The sequence below is a fragment of the Gossypium hirsutum genome, chromosome D03 (genome assembly GCF_007990345.1).
Source record: "Gossypium hirsutum isolate 1008001.06 chromosome D03, Gossypium_hirsutum_v2.1, whole genome shotgun sequence".
Taxonomy (NCBI): domain Eukaryota; kingdom Viridiplantae; phylum Streptophyta; class Magnoliopsida; order Malvales; family Malvaceae; genus Gossypium; species Gossypium hirsutum.
Window position 1 is genome coordinate 3,887,547 of NC_053439.1, and position 22,145 is coordinate 3,909,691.

The following is a 22,145-nucleotide window of genomic DNA, read 5'->3' on the forward strand; positions in this document are numbered from 1 at the left end:
GCAGCGTTTTTTTGGACTGCTGCTAACGAACATGATCTTTAGCGGCGCTTCTAAAAAAGACGCCGCTGAAGATCATGTTCTTTAACGGCGCTAAAAAAAAAACGCCGCTAAAGTTCATGTTTTTTAGTGGCGCTTCAAAAAAAATGCCGCTAAAGATCATGTTCTTTAGCGGCGCTTCAAAAAAAACGCTACTAAAGAAATGTTCTTTAGCGGCGCTTTATTCACAAACGCCACTATTTTTGGAATATTTTTTTATATAAATTTTTTTACTTTTTCAGCCCTCCTGTAGCAACAAATCAAAAGCAATCAGATCTAAACCAGCCAAAAGCAATAAATTTATATAATATTTCAAATTAAACGAATAAAATAATATTGATATCAATAAATAAAAGTGAATTCATATTGTTTTTGCAAAAATGTTATAAAGTTAAAATGATAAAAATATTTATGCAATACACTATGGCGGTGGAAGTTGCGACTGAAACATCTTCATCATAGTCTGAAGCTGCTGCTGGAGTTCGTCGTACTTTTTGCTCTGCTCTGCTTCTCTCGCTGCAGCCTTTGCTTTCCTCGCTGCCACCTCTACTTTAAGTTGTAACTGGAGTTCTTCATATTTCCTTTGAACCTCAACTGTGGTCGCTTGCATCTGAGCCATCTGGTCTTTTAACCTCTAAACTTCACTTGAGCCTGACTCTTCGAAGCCATGTATTACTGCGAGCTGGATCCAAAATATTGGGTTGGGCTAACAAAAGATCCTTGAAATCGAACTGACCATACCTTTCAGGACCCAAAACTTCAGTAATAATCCGGTTATCAATGTCTTCAAGATGAACAGAACTATCACTAGCAGCAAACGCTTCGTACTCCGCCTTTTTATCCTTTAGTTTTTCCTAATAAATAAATCACATAGTTAGGAACGCAATATATATTAAAAAAACAAATGCAACATAACAATAGTCGTATTACAAGCAATGAATTAAACCATTAGAAAATAAACACTATAAATAACTAAAACAAGTCAAATCGTATTAAGTAAACGTACCATAATTTCACCAGCTTTAGGATTCATAGCAAATCCATCTTTCTTCCTATGTGTAATTTCAAAAAGTTGAGGGCGTCCAACTTTTTGACCGGATGATAGTTCCTACAATATAGTAGTAAAAATATTATTTAATGGAAAGTTATACATATTTGACAATATTAAAAAAATTAAAAATACCTCTGCCTCAGCTACACATGCAAAACTTCTCGACCCGACTGTGTGAGTGAATTTTTGTTTCTGTCTGCTGCTTTTTCCAACTCGTTCACGATCCTACGTTATGAAATTTTTAGTACGTAAATAGTAAATACTATAAACCAAAATAATTACAATAGTTTGGAATTACATCATACCTCGCCTTTCTTCGAATGCCAAAATCTAACCGCATCTTCCCATTGGTACCTCAGCATACCCGGCGGGAAATTTTGCAATTTCTCTTCGAGGGTTGTTTTTGTCTTATAATACTCTTTCTTTAAAGTACTTTTATGGTATCTCCATCTTTTTCCCAATGCCTTCTTTACATAAGCATCCGAGACCTCTAAAGTAAACCTTGCCTACAAAAAACACAAGTTAATAAAGTAAATATAAATGAAACTATTTCCCAAGCATTACAGATGACATTAACCTTAAGTTACCTTAATATTATCGAGGGCTTGGTTTTTGTTGCTATCGGGCATTTAATGCCATGACTCGTAGTTGATAGGCAACATATTCGCATTTCGTGCTAAAATGCCCATATATCATGCTAAAAGTCGAGCTTCTGATCCAACAGGCTGACCAAAACTGCTTCGTCCAACTTTGACACGCTCGACTGGATCTAACTCGTTTAACTCTTTAAGTAGCGTACATCCTCGACCTCTGCGCGTCCCACCATTTTCAGCTACAAATGGTATATTATAATATAAGAATTTGAAAAATAAATCAATTATAAGCCAACACGCATGTAAATTAAATGTAAAATTACTTTGAACTTCTGTAGGATCCTCAGCTGTAATCAGAACATTCGAAGATCCAATTATTTTCTGTTGTTCAGTACTATTTGTTTCTGTCGAGTTTGGATCATTTTGAACAATGCTTCCCCTTAGAATTTTTCTTCTAGGCATTTTATCTGCAATACACATAAAATAGTTGAAAACTTAATAACTAATTACAACAATAACAGCACATATAAAATAGTTGAAATATATAATAAGACCAAGAATTAAATTATGATATTACATATAATTAAATAATCGTAAAATCATTATTCGTAAATATCTTCATCTGTATCCTGACGAACCCATTGAAATTGTGCACTAGTACTGGGGATATTATCGTTTAAGTTTTGTTCTGGAAAGGGAAAAGTTTCTGATCTGTCGTCGATGTTATCTCTACTTCCACTGCCCATGTCAAACAAGTCTCTAGGGATGTTACGGAGTACAACGTACCAACCCTCATTAGTTGGATCTTTTGAGATGAGAATACATACGACTCATCTATCAGTTGTTGTCCTGTGTGAATCAATCGGGCGAAGTTCACCATTGTAAAACCAAATTGATCTTGCTTAATTCCACGAGTAGTGTTAACATCGGCCCAATCACCTCGAAATAAGACAACTTTCCATTTGCCGTAGTAATCCAACTCAATTATGTCAGTAAGAAGTCTGAAATATTCCACATTTCCTTCAACAGGATTATTGTCCCTAGCACTAGCATAACTTGTAATTGAGGAATTAACAACTATTCCACAATTTTGCGTTCTCTTCAACCTCTCGCGATATTTTGTATGAAATCTGGATCCGTTGATGAGGAACGCACTATATCTTTTAACCACTCGATTTGGACCTTGGGAGAGCCATTTAACTTCGTCGTTTACGTTCTTCCCACTCCAAACCTATTGAATGGAAAGTAAACTGAGTAATTAAAAATGTTATGAGAAAACATTATTATTTGTAAGCGAAAGCTCCAACTGCATACCGTTTGGCTTAACTATTCATGAAAAGATTCTGTAAACAACTTATTGATATCTCGATGTTGTGTTCTTCGGGAGCGCGAACGAAATAGCCATAGACATTCGCACAACATGGCATTATCTCTAAATATTTGATTTAGATGATCACTATTGACTATGATTATTTTTAAAAAGTATGTAGCCGAAATAACCATCACATTATCAACTAAAGAAGTCTCAATGAAATGTGACATTATCTTGTATAATGTAAAAAATATTTCGATTTATACTCACTTGAACAAGGTACATGGAAAAAGATGTGTCAACATTTGAAATTATATTGAAAAGCACACCATCTATTGTTGCACCAACAAAATGTATAATTTAATTTTCTTAACCATTTGCCTAAAGCTTCATGTTTTTTTTTTAAAAACCACATCCCCTCAATTTGCAACTTTTATCATAAAGCAAAGCTCAAATTTATCATAAAATGATGCTCAAATTATGCAAGTTATGAAAAACGATATTGCATAATGTAAGAACAAAAAGAAGAAAAATGATATTATACCTGATAACTTGTTATGGATTATCTAACCGCAGCTTCGAGAGTGGTCAAGTTTTCAATATTTGATGGGCTTTCACCTAAAAATATAAATTAATTGGTCAAAATAGCTTCCTGCTGTAATTATGTTATCTTTGTCTGTGTATTTTTTTAAATTTATGTTTAATGTCGATAGCTAACTTAGAAGTAATCATAAGCCATTATCTATAAACTTAACTTTGTCATTACATAACAATGGTCAAAACACTCATATTTTAACAACACTGAATTCACTGAATTTTAACAACACTGAATTCACATGGCAATTTTAGGTTAAATTCCAATTTTAATCCCTTTGCAGTGTTTAACATTGATATTTAATATTTAGTATAATTATTTGCATTGCTAAAATAAATAATTAACACCGTAAAATACCGATTAAAATACTTTGGTTATGATTTTCATCAAAAGCCATTTAATTACTGCCATGTAAATGCAACTGAAAAAAATCGTCAGAAACTAATGTACAATAGGTACAGTCATGATTTTCACTGCTCTCTTAACTTCCTTGGTCACGAAAAGAATAGGGTCATAATTTTCTACTCTCTTCTCCAATCTCATGACCCAAATCATGACATGTATACATACATAGCTTATCTGTTACATAATCTACATTTTAAAAGTAATTAAATTAAATTACAACAATTTAAAATATCATAATTGGGGCAGGAAGAAGAAGAAGCAAGTATGGACGGAGATTGTTGCAGCAAAAGATATCACAAAAACTTACCGATTGTTGCGGCAGAAGAGATTGACGGACGGAGACAGTGATGCGCCAGAGGAAACAGCAATGTTACAAGAGATCGGGTTTGGGGAAATATGGATTAAGGGAAATTGTAGGGATTTGAGGGGGAATGGGAAATATGGATTAGGGGAAATTTTAGGGATTTTGGGGAGAATGGGATTTTGGGGGATAAGTCATGATAGTTGGGGTTGAAGTTTCGGTAAAATGTGTGGGAAAAAAACGACGACGTTTTTTAATGAAAATGAAATCATTTACGGCTCTTATAAATAAGCGCCACTAATATCAATACAAATGCAGTCGTTTAACACACATTAAACTAAAACTTGTGGCGCTTAGAGTAAAAACGCCACTAATAACATGGACAAAACGACACCGTTATAAGGTAACATTAAACATTTTTACGGCGTTTTATCTAAAGCGCCACTAATAAAAATAGGAAACGGCGCCGTTACCTCAACCCCTATTAAATATTTGTGACGCTTACGCTAAAAACGCCACTAATAACATATACAAAACGGCACTGTTATAAGATAACGTTAAACATTTTTGCGGCATATTAGCTAAGCGCCACTAATAAAAATAGGAAACGACGCCGTTTCCTCAACTCGTAATAAATATTTGCGGCGTTTTTGAAATGCGCCACTAAAAGAAAACAAAAAAACGGCACCGTATTTGTTACACTTAAAGGAAATTTGCGGCGTTTCTTCATAAAACGCCGGTAATACATCACCTTTAGCGGCGTTTTTGCTGAAGCGCCGCTAATGCCTTCCTCCAAGATTGAAGTCAAATTGATCCAAAATTAAAACAAAATTTATAAATTGAAATTATTAATTATATAATATGGGTGTAGTACAAAATGGAATGAATCCCAGTAAAATCCAAATGTTCTTCAATTTCCAAACTAAACCCTAAAACCTTAAACTTAAACCTTAAACCCCAAACTCAAACTCTAACACATAAACACTTAACCCAAATTAATAAACATTATACCATAAACCTTAAACCTTAAACCCTAAACCGTAAACATTAAATCTTAAATTTTAAACCGTAAAACTTAAAATAAAATGATGGATTTTTCTCAACATTTTGCGGCGTTGAAACCCTAACCCCTAAATCCCCTAACCCCTAAAGCATAACCCCTAACCCTAGTTGCTTTTGTCTTTAAGATAAACCCGACCCCGAATCCCTAACCCTAAACTTTATTTAATATATAAATTAAAAAACACTAATTAATCTAAACCCTAAATCTTAACCCAATCCTAAATCCCTACCCTTAACCCCTAACCCCTAACCCCTAAACTTTATTTAATATATAAATTAAAAAACACTAATTAATCTAAATCCTAAATCTTAACCCAATCCTAAATCCCTACCCTTAACCCCTAACCCCTAACCCCTAAACCTTATTTAATATATAATTAAAACACACTAATTAATCTAAACCCTAAACTCTAATCTAACACCAAATTTATAAACCCTAAATCCCTAACTCTTAACATTTAACCCCTAACCTAACCCATAATCCCTAACCCCTAACCCTTAACCCATAACCTTAAATCACATTAACCCTTAAACCAGAATCCCTAATTCATAATCCCTAATTCCATAATCTATAAAACTTAAAATTGTAACTCCTAAACCGGTCTTAAATCCTAAATTAACCATATATATATACCTTAAACCATATTTATTAAACCCTAAACTATAATAATAATAATTAAATTAAATATTTTAAAATTAATACTATCTCTTTTACGATTATATAAGAAATTATTTAATATATAAACTAAAAAAATCAGTAATGTATCCAAAAAAACTAATTTTTACCATTTTTAACAAATATTTTAAATTATATTAAATCCCTGAGCATTAGCGGCGCATACTTAAAAATGCCACTAAATCCCCGAAAGCTCAGAAAACGGCGTCGTTGGGCTTTGGTATTTTTGCGGCGCTTTCTCAAAAACGCCGCTAAATCCTTGAGCATTAGCGGCGCTTGCTTAAAAACGCCACTAAATCCCCGAAAGCTCAGAAAACGATGTCGTTGGACTTAGGTTTTTTTTGGCGCTTTCACAAAAACGCCGCTAAAGTCCTGACTATTAGCGGCGCATACTTAAAAACACCACTAATTCCCCGAAAGCTCAGGAAACGGCGTCGTTAGGCTTAGGTATTTTTGCGGCGCTTCCCAAAAAACACCAAGCCCTGAGCATTAGCGGCTACTTAAAAACACCACTGAATCCCCGAAAGCTCAGAAAACGATGTCGTTGGGCTTAGGTTTTTTTATGGTACTTTTTTAAAAACGCCACTAAAGCCCTGAGCATTAGCAGCGCTTTCTTAAAAACACCGCTGAATCCCCGAAAGCTCGAAAAACAGCATCGTTGGGCTTAGGTATTTTGCGGCGCTTTCTGGAAAACGCCGCTAATGCTTATTTTCAGCGGTGTTTTCCGTGATGCGCCGCTAATGATCGATATTTAGCGGCATTTTTTATCCAACCGCCGCTAAAAACGCCGCGAAAAGCCTATTTTGGTGTAGTGGTTCTTTCAAAGCTGTCTACTTGAGTCATTGTTACTAAATTATTTATCTCTTGAGCTACAGAATTCCAAATTAAGGTCTGCTTGATGTCTTTGAAACTATACTCAAATACCTTTCTACCATAAAATGTTTAGAACTTTTGGTTCAGCCAATAAGTACAGTAACATATTCAATCTTACCCCTGTTCTGCTGTCTGATAGCTTCAACCTTTCTTTGCTAAAAATTAATTATCTCTTAGTAAAAAATTTGGATGATGTTACCATTTGTTTTTATTGAAAATAGACTCATTAATAATTTAAACATGTAAATTTTAACCCCTAATTATTTTTATCCAATTTTTGATGATTTTCCAAAATCAGAACAGGGGAACCTAAATTCATTCTGACCTTGTCTCACAAAAATTATTATATATCACGATTTAAAATTCCATTAATTACGCCGTTTCTTTTATGAGAAACTAGACTCAATAAGCTTTAATTCCATATTTTGTTCATCCTCTAATTAGATTTCCACAATTTATGGTGATTTTTTAAAGTTAGCCTACTGCTGCTGTCCAAACAGCAAGCAATTTCGGCTTTTCGCTGAATCTCATTTTCTGCGTTTCGGGTACACACCTGATTTTGTTTGATTCTAAAACAGTCTCCGAGCACTCCAAAGCCTATAATTGAATAGATAACACTAATTTAATCTCACATAATGTGATCCCAAATCGAACTCGTATTGAGGTTTTAACCCATAAGCGACTAAACCTTACCTTCAACCGATGAACAGTAATTTCCACACAAACTAAGACTCCGATTGGTGATTATGAGCCCTTGAATCGTCCCCTAATTGGCATAAACAAAACACTTTAGAAGAAAGTTAACAAATAGAGACAAATCACTTATCTAAAACTTAGCGAACGATCGCAGGCAAACGTGGAGCGACACGAGGCAGAGTGGGAAAAGAAAAATCAAGAAGATGAATGGTGAAAGAGAGCAGAAATTCGGCAGCAATGAAGAGAAAAATGGTAAGAGGGTGGAGGGATTTTGGGGAAAGTAAAAAAAATGAAAAAAAAAAGATGAACAGAATATTTGATAAACTCTCCTGGACGCATGAGCAAAAGTAATGCCCACGTCAAGATTTAAACACAGGATCTCCTTCACACCAACACTCCACTTATCCATCAGACCAGCAATGTAACACCCCTTACCCGTATTCAATACCGGAATAGGGTACTAGGCATTACTAAAACACATGCACTTGTAAACGTATTTAACCGAGTTATAAAATTTCATCTAAATTAAAACTTTCAAAATAATTAACATGCTCCTATAACTTTTCACAATATATCCTCAAAATGTTATAATCATAATAATTAGGGCTTACGAGACCCGATACATACTCATGCAATTCAATGCTTCATTTTCATTTCCTTCAATTCGCAATTTCTCATGCTCACGATTTAGATCATATCACTAGCAATTTCCATTTAATTCACGTACAATTCAATGACATCAAGTTCAACACTAATACGTATTTACCATTTAACTCAATGTTTATTGATTATACCATTCAATAACACATTTATGAAATTCTCAATTTTGCAATGAAAATATCACTTTAGCTTGAATAACAACATCGTCCTGATATAAATACACTACCACTTATCCATTTACTTTAATCCTTTTGGGTCCATTTGTCACTTACCATCCTTAATCAAATTAGGGAATGGTTACGGAAAATTGAGTACTTCACTTTCACTTTGCCATAGTATAACTATGGTCTTACGTATGATCACTTATCACTTGTCCTTGATCAGATAAGTGTAGCTAGGCTATCACTTATCACTTTGTCACTTGATCAGATAAGTGTAGCTAAAGCTACCACTTATCACTTTGTCACTTGATCAGATAAGTGTAGCTAAGACTACCACTTATCACTTTCTCACTTGATCAGATAAGTGTAGCTAAGGCTAACACTTATCACTTTGTCACTTGATCAGATAAGTATAACACTTATCACTTTTTCACTTGATCAGATAAGTATAGCACTTATCACTTTTTCACTTGATCAGATAAGTATAGCACTTATCACTTTTTCACTTGATTAGATAAGTGTAGCTAAAGCTACCACTTATCACTTTATCTCTTGATCAGAAGTACTCAAATCCGGCGTTCCGCTTAATTTGATCATTTATTTGATTTTCGCATTTTTATTTTACTCTCATTTCAAAAATGAATACATTTCATCATACATTGTATAATTCATGAAATTAACATTTAATCATTAAATTTCAGCCATATGAACTTATTATTTCATTATCTTTCCACACTTGTTTCTATGCACATCACACAAGATATAAGCATATCATTCAACCATAGTTGCAAGCTAGTGTATTTAAACATGACTCTTTTTGGAACTAACCACACAATAAACCATTTCAATGCATAACTTATAAATTTAACGTGGCATAATCTAGCCACTACTTGGCCAAAGTTTAAGCATATACACCAAATATGTTAGCCAAATACACGTATAGCATAAGCATTATAAGCATGGATGAGCACAACATTTATTTATGTGTCAGGCTTACCAACATGTGTTAATTCATAAACCATTCATGACATTATTTCATGCCAAATCATATACCGAATATACCATACACATACTATGAAACTTTTATTTTCACACATGAGCTTAAACCATGACCAATAATGCACAAATATAAGCATCATTTCTATTTCATCGTTTATCAATTAAAATCAAGCATATGACCAATTATACACAAATCATTCATATATTTCCCAATTTTCCTCCTCCTCCTCTCCATTCCACATCCTTAATATGTATAACACACTTAAACAACATTAGCTATAATTTCACTATTCACTCACATGTATATTCAAAACTGTTTATCCGAGTCAGAGTCACTAAATTATTTTTATCTGGAGCTACAGAGCTCCAAATTAATAGCCGTTAATTTTCCCTGAAACTAGACTCACATATCTTCATACCATAAAATTTTCAGAATTTTTGGTTCAGCCAAATAGTACAGTTTATTCTTTAAATTTTCCCCTGTTTCGCTGTCTGCTAGTTCCGACCACTCTTCACTAAAAATTAATTATCTCATTGTACAGATTTCAGATGATGTTTTTATTTGTTTCTTATAAAAATAGACTCATTAAGGATTCTAACCATATAAATTATAACTCAAAATCATTTTTTTACAATTTTTAATGATTTTCCAAAGTCGGAACAGGGGAATCCAAGTTTATTCTGACATTGTCTCACAAAATCTATTATATCTCATGATTTACAATTCCATTGCTCACACCGTTTCTTTTATAAGAAACTAGACTCAATAAGCTTTAGTTTCATATTTTATTCATCCTCTAATTCAATCTCTACAATTTTTGGTTATTTTTCAAAGTTACACTACTGCTGCTGTCCAAAACTGCTTTTGTGCAAAATGTTGATTTCCATTTTGCCCCAAATTTCACAGTTTATACAATTCGGTCCTTTCTCAATTAACCCCACAATTAATCTAATTTTCTCAATTAATACTTTACCTAGACATTATAAGTTGTTACACAACTATTGAAATTCAGAATTTCCACATATAACTCTATCTTCAAACTCTTTTACTATTAGGTCCCAAACATTCACTTTCTATTCAATTCTTTCAATAAAATCAGCATATGAACAATTTAAAGATTTAATTTCATGATAAATCATCATATAATTCCAGCACATATTCATATCAACTTTCAACTTCTTTCATAAAATCAAAAACTAATGAATTTAACAAGTGGGCCTAGTTGTAAAAGTCATAAAAATACAAAAATTTCAAGAAATAGTCAAGAATTGAACTTACTTGTAATAAAAATATGAAGAACCAGCTTGAAGAAGCCCTTCCATGGTGTTTTAGCTTATGAGAATTCAAAAAAATGAAGAGAAATCTAGATAATTCCACTTTGGTCCTAACTTTATTAAGCAAATTTTACAATATTCCAATTTTGCCCTTAATTCTTCTTACTTTCTTGCTGATTTCATGCCTTTGCCGTCCAGCCCAAATAGACCTTGGGTCTATTTTCCTTTTAAGCCCTCTTCCTTTTATCATTTAAGCTATTTAATCATTTCTCAAAATTTTGCATTTGTTACAATTTAGTCCTTTTTGTTCAATTAATTATCGGAACTTTAAAATTTCTTAACTAAACTTTAATACTAACTTTTTAACACTCCATAAATATTTATAAAAATATTTATGGTTCGGTTTAAAATCCCCGAGGTCTTGATACCTCATTTCGATTCTAATTATTTTAATATTTATTTCTAGTGCACTATTCACTATTTCAAAAATTTTCCTAACTTCACATTTAACTTATACTTACTAAATTAATAATATTTTCTACCCATTTGTCGAATTTAGTGATCTCAAATCACCGTTCCGACACCTCTAAAAATTCAGGCCATTACATTTTTTTTTCTCGTAGGATTTGTGGTCCCGAAACCACTGTTCCGACTAGGCCTAAAATCGGGCTATTACAAGCAAGCCCATTTTGTTAATTATTTGCCAACTTTTACTTAAAAGCCTACTGACCAAAGATATACCAAAATTTGCTTAAGTCCTAGCTTGAACTTGAGACCTTCCAAACACACTCAAAATACATAATCACTAAAGCAGAAATATATTTTGTGTCACATCACAATACCCAAAATTAAAATTTTGGGGCGTTACAAGATGTAAAATTGAAATAGACTTGGGGTACTAATGGCGTATTTAAAGGAAATGGGAGAGATGGAATAAGTGTTTTAGACATAATCTAGCTAATTTTAGATATAATCATAACTCGTTAATTTATTTTTGATTTTTAGAGGTATTTTAAAGATTGTGATTCCATTTGTAGCCTATTTTAGTCCATAGTTGTTGAATTGTTTGCTATATAAACACTAGTTTTAGTTCAACAAAGCACACTCCTTCCATTCCAATTACTTTTCCTTTTTTCTTCACTATGTTGTTTTCTCTTTCCAATAATTTTTTCCAGCTAAATCAGGAGCTGCAATAAAAATCTAACTGGTTCTACACGAAGATCCTGTCAAGTCTGCTTCTCCCAGATTGATGATTTAGCAGCTGAGACTGATGTTTTTAAAAGTTGGCCGACGTGTAATTATCGCCTTGAATTGCCCCCACATCCCGTTGCCATTATCCGCCTATTTAATTATCTAAAATTTCTTTCTCTATTCAAAAGCTTTGCGTACCCGATTGTTATTCATGAAATAGACATGAATAATTCATTCAGTTTCCAGTTAGCAGTTAAATTTAAAACTATCTTTCTATTCTTACGGGAATAATTATAAATTTACCACTTTTGAATATTCGTCAATTTTACTTTTATTTTTTAAAATTAAATTTGATTGTCATTTTTTTTAAAAAAAAATCTAATTTCATCGTCAATATTTTAAAAAAAGAATTAAATTATTATTTTAATAAAAAAATATGGGATAAAATATTAATTTTTTTAATATAGCAATTCGTATAAAAGTTCATGTGTAATTGATGTTTTTCTTTTATCAAATTTCATTTTCTTGAATTTTTATTTTTTTGAATGTTTTTATATATATATTTTAAATTATTTATTGATGTGACGTGTAAAACAAATAGTGTCATGCTAACATTAAGTATACATAGATTAGTACGAGGTTTGCCACGCCAACGTTGTTAAAAAATTAATGTTTCAGTTAATATTTTTGTTAAAAAGTGATTTAACTCTTTTTAAGAGGTTAACGACTAAATTTAACTTAATAAAAGAATAAGTGTTAAATTGAAAAAAAATTAAAATATTAAAAATTAAATTTATCATACAACACCCTACCCTTGACTCGACCAACGAATTTAGATACAGGATGTCACGTTCATCACCAAAGTAACTAAAAAATAGACAATAAATCATAATACCGAAGCCAAACAAAAAAATCGTGATATATTAATGAGCAAATAAAGTATTAAATGCATGAACAAGATATTAATAGAGCCCACACGCAAAAGTTTGTAATCAAGGTCAATAAAAATTGGGGTTAAGTTATGATTCTTGAGATAAAATATCAAAATATAGGGTTATGTCTCGAGACATGCTTCCATGTTTCACTGTTTTTGCTTCAAAGTTTGAAATCTCGAGACAATGACCCTTATGTCTTGAGACAAGTCCATAAATCTCAAGACACTAGACTGAATTTTCAATACTTTAACTTCGATTTTCTTTGTCTCAAGACTTGACACTCTATGTTTCTTATATTTTATATGGTTTGTGGTGTATTTCTAGTTTTGAATTTCAGTTATGGGACTTATATTATTTTAAGATAAACGTTGTTGATGTGTCATGCAATAGCATTATCTGCTTGTCAAAATTTTAAGTATCTCGTTCAATATTGTTGTCATTTTTGCATCAAAAGTTTAAAACCTTAAGAATATATATTAAATTATGGCACACTCACAATATGGGCTAAACAGGCAATATATGTCTATTTTTTTATTGGTAAAAAAATAGGTCATTTTTTTTCAAGATTTAGGAAATAGGCTGATTTTGGAGAGAGAGAGTGAAAGTGTGCCTAGATGGCGCGCTTTCACACTCTCTCTCCTTGGCCATCAATTTGTTAAGGGTTTTTAGGATTAGGGTTTTTTCTATTTAAGAATTAGAATTTTCATTGGTTTAGGGTTTTTTGATTTTTTTATTTTTGGAATGTTTTTATATATATTTAAATTATTTGTTGATGTGACGTGTAAAACAAATAATGTCATGTTAGCATTAAGTATTTTAGCCACGCCAAAATCGTTAAAAGATTAATATTTTAGCCAACATTTATGTTAAAAAGTGGTTTGACTCATCTTAAAAGGTTGATGACTAAATTTAGCTTAATAAAAGAGTAGGTGTCAAATTGAAAAAAATATAAATATTAAAAACTAAATTTATCATATAATACAGGATGTCACGTTTGTCACCAAAGCAACTCAAATAGGTAATAAATCATAATACTGAAGCCAAACAAAAAAAGTGACATATAAATTAATGAGCAAATAAAATGTTAAATGTATCAGCAAGATACTAATTGAGCCCACACATAAAAGTCCGTGATCAAGGTCAATAAAAATTGGGGTTAAGTTATGATTCTTGATACAAAATATCAAAAAATAGGCTTATGCCTTGAGGCAAGCCTCTATGTTTCACAATTTTTGCTCCAAAGTCTGAAATTTTGAGACAATGACCCCTACATCTCGAGACAAGTCCATAAATCTTGAAATACTGGATTGAATTTTCAATACTTTAACTTTGATTTTCTTTATCTCAAGACTTGTCACTCTATGTTCCTTGCATTTTATATGGTTTGTGGTATATTTCTAATTTTGAATTTCAATTATGGGACAAATATTATTTTAATATAAAAGTTGTTGATGTTTCATGCAATAACATTATCTGCTTGTCAAAATTTTAAGTATGTCATTCAATATTGTTGTCTTTTTTGCATCAAAAGTTCAAAACCTTAAGAATATATATTAAAGCATGGCACATTCACAATATGGGCTAAATAGGGAATATATGTCGATTTTTTATTGGTTAAATAGACCATTTTTTTAAGACTTAGGAAAATAAGTCAAGTTTAGAGAGAGTGTGTGAAAGTGCGTCCAATTGGGCGTGCTTTCACACTCTCTCTTCTTGACCACTGATTTGTTAAGGGTTTTATTGGTTTAGGGTTTTAAGAGTAAAACTGTGAAAGTTTATAAGTAGATTTGAGGGGTTGGGGAAATGATAACGCCTCTTAGAACACATGCATTTCATATATCATGTAGGGATAAGACTAGTACCTTAGAAACCCATCCTATGGAAGTCAGGTTTCAGGGTGGCAGTACTTGATATGGTCACGGGTTGAAGTCTAAGTGGAGGTCCCAGTCATCGACCGTTATACGGTCATGAGTTCAAGCATTTTGGATACCTGCAAATGATGCATTATATATACCATACATAAGATTGAGGCCATAATCATAGGAAAAACGAAGGGCCTTTCGATGTAGTCAACATAATTTTTTTTCTCTATTTCTAGGTAGCCGGTATCTTTAACCTTTCATTCTTATTCGAAGGCTGACCCTGAGATGGACACAAGAGAGCTCTTAGGCGGACAGCAGATGTTCCGACGGAAGTAAAGGTCAAACTCGGGTCAACGTATGTAACATCCTATTTTTCAGTGGTGTCAAAAACAGTAGTTTCGTGAACCACAAATCTGACGAGTGGGTCTGTAAATATTATTATTTAATATTTACGAGTCAATTATAAAATTATATTGAATGTTGATTTAATAATTTTTGCAAATTGAAAGAAGTGCTAAGTACAAGTAGTTGTCCCTAGAGTTAAATGGTTTTAGAAAATAAGCTATCGGGACCTCGTTTCTATAAATTAATCTCGTAAATATTTTTATTAAATATTTACAGAGTAATTATATAGGTGTATTGAATTTTGGTCCAAAAATGTTGACGTTTGGATAGTTGATTAAAGATAAAGGGCTCAATCGTAAAAATTGCAAAAGTTAATTGCTATTAGTTTATTTATGTTAAATGTTTATGAAATTATAAATTGTGGGCCTTAATAGGTAATTAAACCATATATAAAGATAATGGACGGTTTGGTTTGGTTCATCAATGAATTTTTGTTAAGTTAAAAGGGTAAAAAGGTAATTTAATTATTAATTTATCTAAACATCTTTATTTGGCCAAAAATTGATTCCTCCATGAAAATAAACATAAAGCTTTCGGCCAAGTTAAACCACCTTGCATGGTATATAATTTTATCTGTTTTTAGTTGTTTTTATATTTTTGACATCGTTGTAATTTAATTTAACTAACCTGAGGATTAATTTGTAAAATTTTTAAATGTTTTAAATCAAGTGGTGACCAAAGAGGGCAGCAACATTGGTGGTGCAAGGCTAGGGGCGTAGAGGAATGGGTGGTGGTGGGTTGAATCAGTAATAGCAAAGGACCTTGGCTGAATAAATGGACGTGGCCGATGGAAAAAGCTCTTCCTAAGGAATACAAAACGAGAGAGAAAAGTAGAGGGACTTCGAGAGAGTCAAAGAAGAAAGATTTGCGTTCATTGTGACAATTAAACTTAGAGATAGTCAAAGAAGAGCAATAAATTTTCGATTGTCCTTTGCTAGAAAGACTATTACATTGTGGGTTTAAATTTCATGATTCGTGCATGCATTTTTTAAATTTTGTTAAAACATAAAAGATATAAATTTGTTAAAACAGATATGAAAGATATAAAAGAATTAACTTTTAATGATTTTACAACTGAATTAAAACTAGTTAATGGATGAAATTAACTTAATCAATATAGATATAAATAATATGGAAGTCCTATTTCTAGAATGGGGACTTTTTTTTAATCTTTCACATCCGTTTTATAATCTATGATTAGGATTCATAGTTACCCTTTTAATAATATCTTCTTTAATATTCGAACATACATTCTTTATTTTAAAGTGATTTACTATTATACGCAATACTTATCAATAATGAACGAATATGTAAACTTTAGCAATGCCTTGACAATTGTATTTGTATTATTCCCTATTCTTGTCTACATGACAAACTTTATCATATTTTCAATATTAAAGGGAAAAAAAGTGTTAAATTAAGCAATTAAATAGAATCATTACGTACGTAAGACTTGGTCTACAATGAATATGATACGCTAATTACTAAACATAAAAATATGCACAATAACATGCTAACCGAGTCTTGGCATAACAATAAGGTTCACATTTTAGAACACTTGAGCAAATAAAAAGCATAAAATTGTAATCTGAACTTTTTAAAAGAAATTAAATACGAAATTTTAGTACTAATATTAACATCAAACAAATTTTTATACTTTTCCTTTGTACATAATTTTTAATGCCCATTTGTTTATTCATTTGTTCGCGAATCCTATTCTAAGTAACATCACAACAAAATCCAAACACAAGGAACCAAAACTTTATGCTGAAAGAATCATCGCCTACCCTTATGTATATACCATTTTTTGGTAGAATATATAAAAGGGTTTGTGCTTGGTCAAACAATTTTAAAAATTGACATGTATTTTTTCTTTAAAATATTTATATTTTAATATTTTATTATATCTATAGGATACTTATCAACCTCTTAATCTTTCTCATGAAATTTAAAAACTATACTCACAGTATACCAAATAATTTTCTTATATATAAATATATATATATGTAAAAATATAATGGAGGCTTTTGTATTAAGAATTAGATTATATTTTGTGTCATCTACTAAAAAATGACACATTAGTCTCAGTTTTTTACAGTAAAAATTGATGAAATTTTTAACAAAAAGATTAATTTACCCTTTAGCCTCACGTGTAAAAATTAATTTACTAATTTTATGAATAAAATAAATAAAATACAATATTAAGTTTGAACATCCATTTTAATTCTTGAGTTGGAGCAGATAGAACCGCGTTTACGAAATTACCAAAAGCAACTTGGATTTTAACGCAGGCCGCCTTGGCCTCATCATCATTAAATAATTAAAATTCTAAATTAGCTGTTTTGGTATCGTGCAAAACTCTGTTAAAACTGACATCATATTAATTAAACTTTTGGGTTAATTCCACAAAAACATCTCTTAACTAAGGATTTAGATTTAATATTGGCCATTAAACTTTAAAATAATTTAATTGAATCTCAAAATATTAATATCGTATCAATCAAGTCCTTTTATCATATAGCTTTTGGCATAGAATTTAAAATGCTAGCTTAAATATAATGCTAAATATATTTAAAACAAATTAATCAAATTCAAAAGAGATAAACATATGCATATCTCATGTACAACTTGGATTTGATGTATTAGAAAAAATTTCATACATATGCTTGAAATATGCTTTATGTAAGATTCAAATCAGATTTTAATGCCCAAGTTAGAATTAGACTAATAGAAAAGCTTGATTGATACAATAGAGATACTTTGAGGACTTAATCAGAATATTTTGAAGTTTGGAGATAATTTAACCCTAAAATTTTGGATTATTTGTATATATATAGCAATTACCTTTTATTCAATTTTAATCTCTCTTTATGCCAAATTTGAACGAGGAAGAGTTCAGCAGATAAATTCTTTAGCTGATCACCTTGTTAAAATAATCAAACCTATCAATTAAAAATACATTAATTAAATTAATAAATTGTTAATAATTAATATAGTTCAACTACTCTAATAGGCCATGAAAAAGCATCTTCAGCTCCATTCTTTTTCCTCTATGCCTTTCAAGTTTCAATTCAACCATGGCTTCCAAGATCCTTTTTGCTTTTCTTTTGCTAATAATCCCTTATGTCAATCCGCTTTCCTTCAACTTCCCTAGCTTCTCTCCCAATATGCAAGGCATTCGATTCGAAGGCGATGCTTTCTCGTCCAGTAACGTTCTTCAGCTCACGAAGAACAATGCAATCGAGAGCCTTACCGGTAGCATCGGACGTGCCTCGTACGATCAACCGGTTCGTCTTTGGGACGCTAGTAACCGAAGGCTAACAGACTTCACCACACACTTCACCTTCATCATACAAGCCGTCAATCTTAGCGAATACGGTGATGGACTATCCTTCTTTATGGCACCGTTCGAGTCTGAAATGCCCCGGAATTCGAGTGACGGGTACCTTGCGTTATTTGATCCGGACATGGCTACCTCTAACTTCTCCGAAAATAACATCGTTGCAGTGGAGTTCGATAGTTTCCGAAATGAATGGGATCCAAGTGATGATCATGTAGGCATCAATGTCAATTCCATCATATCTGTTACAAATGTAACATGGAAAAGTAGCATTAAAGATGGGAGAAGGGCTAACGCATGGGTAAGTTATAATGCTACCACAACAAATCTAAGTGTGTTTTTAACTTATGCTGATAATCCAGTTTTTAGTGGAAACTCTAGCCTTGCACTTACTGTTGATTTGAGGGATGTTTTACCGGAATGGGTTAGAATAGGTTTCTCGGCATCCACGGGTCGTCAAGTTGAAATTCACAATATTCTCAATTGGAGTTTCGATTCGAGTTTGGAGACCGGTGAAGGGGAAGGGAAGAATTTAGGGTTGATCCTTGGTTTGGCACTCGGTTTTGGTCTATTGGGTGGCGGGTTGTGTTTGTTTTTCTTCATCATGCGGAGAAGAAGGGCACGTTTGAACGACAATGATGAGGCCATCGATGTCACTATGGATGATGAATTCGAGAAAGGGACGGGACCGAAGCGGTTCACGTATAGTGAACTAAGTCGTGCGACGAACGCTTTCGCTGAGGTCGGAAAGCTCGGAGAAGGAGGATTTGGAGGGGTTTACAAGGGCTTGTTAAGCGAGTCAAACACAGAAGTAGCAGTAAAGAGGGTCTCGAGAGGATCTAAGCAAGGGAAAAAAGAGTACATATCAGAAGTGAAGATTATTAGTCGTCTGAGACATCGAAATCTGGTTCAACTACTCGGTTGGTGCCACGAGAAAGGCGAACTCCTCCTTGTTTATGAATTCTTACCGAACGGAAGTCTTGATTCTCATCTCATTGGGGGTAAAATAATGTTAACTTGGACCGTAAGGTACAAAATTGCACTTGGTTTAGCCTCTGCTTTATTGTATCTACATGAAGAGTGGGAACAATGTGTGGTACATAGAGACATAAAATCTAGCAATGTCATGTTGGACTCAAATTTCAATGCAAAGCTTGGGGATTTTGGTCTCGCAAGACTTGTGGACCATGACATGGGTTCACAAACAACTGTCTTGGCCGGCACCATGGGTTACTTAGCCCCCGAATGCGTCACTACGGGTAAAGCTAGCAAAGAATCAGATGTTTATAGCTTTGGAGTCGTGGCCCTTGAGATTGCCTGCGGAAGAAAGCCGGTTGAAACGAGGCAAGAACCGAGCAAAGTAAGGATGGTAGAATGGGTTTGGGACCTTTACGGTAAAGGCCAACTTCTTGAAGCCGTGGATAATCGACTCGGCGACGACTTCGACGAGCAGCAAATTGAACGTTTGATGGTTATTGGGCTATGGTGCTGCCATCCTGATTATACTCTTCGGCCTTCGATAAAGCAAGTTATAAATGTCCTGAACTTTGAAGCTCCATTGCCTAGCTTGCCGTCAAAGTTACCAGTGCCGATGTATTACGCACCTCCCATAGATCTCTGCAAATTTTCTTACACGACATCATCAACTGGTGTCACAGATTCAGAGAAAGATCGAACTCAATGTTCTTGTAGTAGCTGTTCTAAACGTGCATATTCAACAACATCAACAAGCTCTGGGACAGCTCTTTTAAATTCTCAAAAGAGTAATTAGTATCTCATTTGTAAATCTCCATTTCATACAAATTTAGGTAAATATAGCATGACATGTAAGTCTGTGTTATGTTCATGTAGAATATATCCTTTTTGGAAATTGTGATAAATGGATATACTTCAAATTATTGGTGCATAGATCAATACCATCAAACTCAATCAATTGCAAAAATATGTTATTTCGATACTTCAAATAGTACCCAAAAATTAAGAAAAACATCAACTTAAAAAAATATATAAAGGTAATATTTTTTATATAATTTTAATTATAAAACTAAATACAAATATATCTATAAACTAGATAAATAAAACATGGTGCAATATTGCTAATAATATTCATACCAATCGAACTAAAACTCAATCGACTATAAATCAAATTTTTTTTAAAACACTTACAATTTTTTTATTAAATATATAATAATCATTGTTGACACCAGTTTTTTTGGATGAAAATGGAGTCGACTTGGGTTTTGACGAAAACAAAAAAATGGGAGTCACCATCAATCCTATTTTATGAGATGTGATTGGATCACCTCGAAAAGTGGTTGTTTTTAATAAACAGTTTGATTTTATTAAAGCAACAAGTTTAGTCTACGAAATTCAAAAAAACGAGTTCGGGAGTCGGTTACGCACGAGGAAGGATTAACACCTAGTTGATTACTTAATGTCTTAATGTCAAAAAATGAGAACTTTGAAGAATTTTAAAAATACGATCCTTGAATTAAAATGTTGAAAATTTTTGAGAAAATGGGAATATTTCACGTTATTCGAGAAAGAGAATTATATTCAGTAAGTTAGGACACAATGTCTCGAATTCTCGATACGTGAATAAAAAAATGCTTATTTAAAAGATATTTAATTATCTTGGATTTAAAAAGGGATCACGACCATTAAATTAGGACACGATCTTTTTTAATTCCCGATATTATTTAAAACTTGAGCTAAAAAAATTCGTGTAATAAAATTTAAAATAATATTTAATTGTTTAAATCAAATGAAGAAATTACAACCCAATACGTTAGGACACAATTTTTCAAAATATTAAACATTGAATATTGCATTTATTTTAAAAATCTTCATCTCGAGGAGTCAATGTGTCACATCCAATGCATTAGGACACGACGTATTGAATTCTCGATAATGAGCTTTTTATTTATATTTTTTATAAAAGAGTAATCTCGATTATTTTGATTCAACGAAAAAAATCAGAATCCAATACGTTAAGACTTGATCTTCTCGAATCTAAAATACGAGATTTTACTTTTTTGAAAGTCGAAACTTATGCGTTGAGATGAATTAATCTAATTTGAAATGATAGAAGTGAAACATGAGATTAATATGCATACAAAGCAATATTGAATGTGATAGTAAAAGGGTTACAAGCAACAACAATAAAAATGAATGGACAAAGAGGACAAATTAATAACATGTAGAACAATAAACATATGAACACATTAGATTGAAATAGTCTTTTAAAAATAATAGTGAAAACGTGAATAAATAAATAAAATGAACATGAACAAAGTAATATAAAAGTATGAACATGTACATATATGTATGTGAAAATTATAAAATATAACAAAAAGACAACAAGGATATACGTATATATATATGTGTATGTACATCTATAAATTGTAAAGTATAAAATATATAAGTACGTACATATATATAAATTATAAAAAATATGTAAGTATGTGTATATATATATATAAAACAAGATTCTGGAATGAAATATAAAAATGTAACAGGATAAATAAAAACAATAAATAACATTAAACACATCAATATTAAATGAAATATAAAAAAGACAAAATGTGAAAGACTAAATTGAATTTCAAAGTAATATTTGGAGTCTTAAGTTGCAAATACATAAAATAAGGTTGTAAGGGACGGAAGTAAAGCGCGTTCAAAGCATGAGGGACTCGCGAGGAAATATTTCCCAGTCTC

General features: G+C 32.1%; 1 protein-coding gene and 3 long non-coding RNA genes across 4 annotated transcripts; 2 read left to right on the top strand and 2 right to left on the bottom strand.

Annotated features, from left to right (window-relative positions):
* Window positions 1–2,855: 2,855 nt before the first annotated feature.
* On the bottom strand, window positions 2,856–5,408 carry LOC121215305 (uncharacterized). The gene is made up of 3 exons (XR_005911041.1): window positions 4,300–5,408; window positions 3,537–3,610; window positions 2,856–2,911 (listed from the first exon to the last, which is right to left on the bottom strand). It is a non-coding gene; the product is annotated as an uncharacterized lncRNA (long non-coding RNA).
* A 1,938-nt stretch (window positions 5,409–7,346) lies between these two features.
* LOC121215306 (uncharacterized) lies at window positions 7,347–10,741 on the bottom strand. The gene is made up of 3 exons (XR_005911042.1): window positions 10,700–10,741; window positions 7,598–7,670; window positions 7,347–7,501 (listed from the first exon to the last, which is right to left on the bottom strand). It is a non-coding gene; the product is annotated as an uncharacterized lncRNA (long non-coding RNA).
* Window positions 10,742–11,804: 1,063 nt separating this feature from the next.
* On the top strand, window positions 11,805–16,025 carry LOC121215307 (uncharacterized). The gene is made up of 2 exons (XR_005911043.1): window positions 11,805–15,038; window positions 15,758–16,025. It is a non-coding gene; the product is annotated as an uncharacterized lncRNA (long non-coding RNA).
* Window positions 16,026–18,122: 2,097 nt separating this feature from the next.
* LOC107950491 (L-type lectin-domain containing receptor kinase IX.1) lies at window positions 18,123–20,334 on the top strand. Its single transcript, XM_016885339.2, has one exon. The coding sequence runs from the start codon at window positions 18,166–18,168 to the stop codon at window positions 20,197–20,199; it is 2,034 nt and encodes a 677-aa protein (XP_016740828.2). The 5' UTR covers window positions 18,123–18,165; the 3' UTR covers window positions 20,200–20,334.
* The last annotated feature ends 1,811 nt before the right edge of the window (window positions 20,335–22,145 follow it).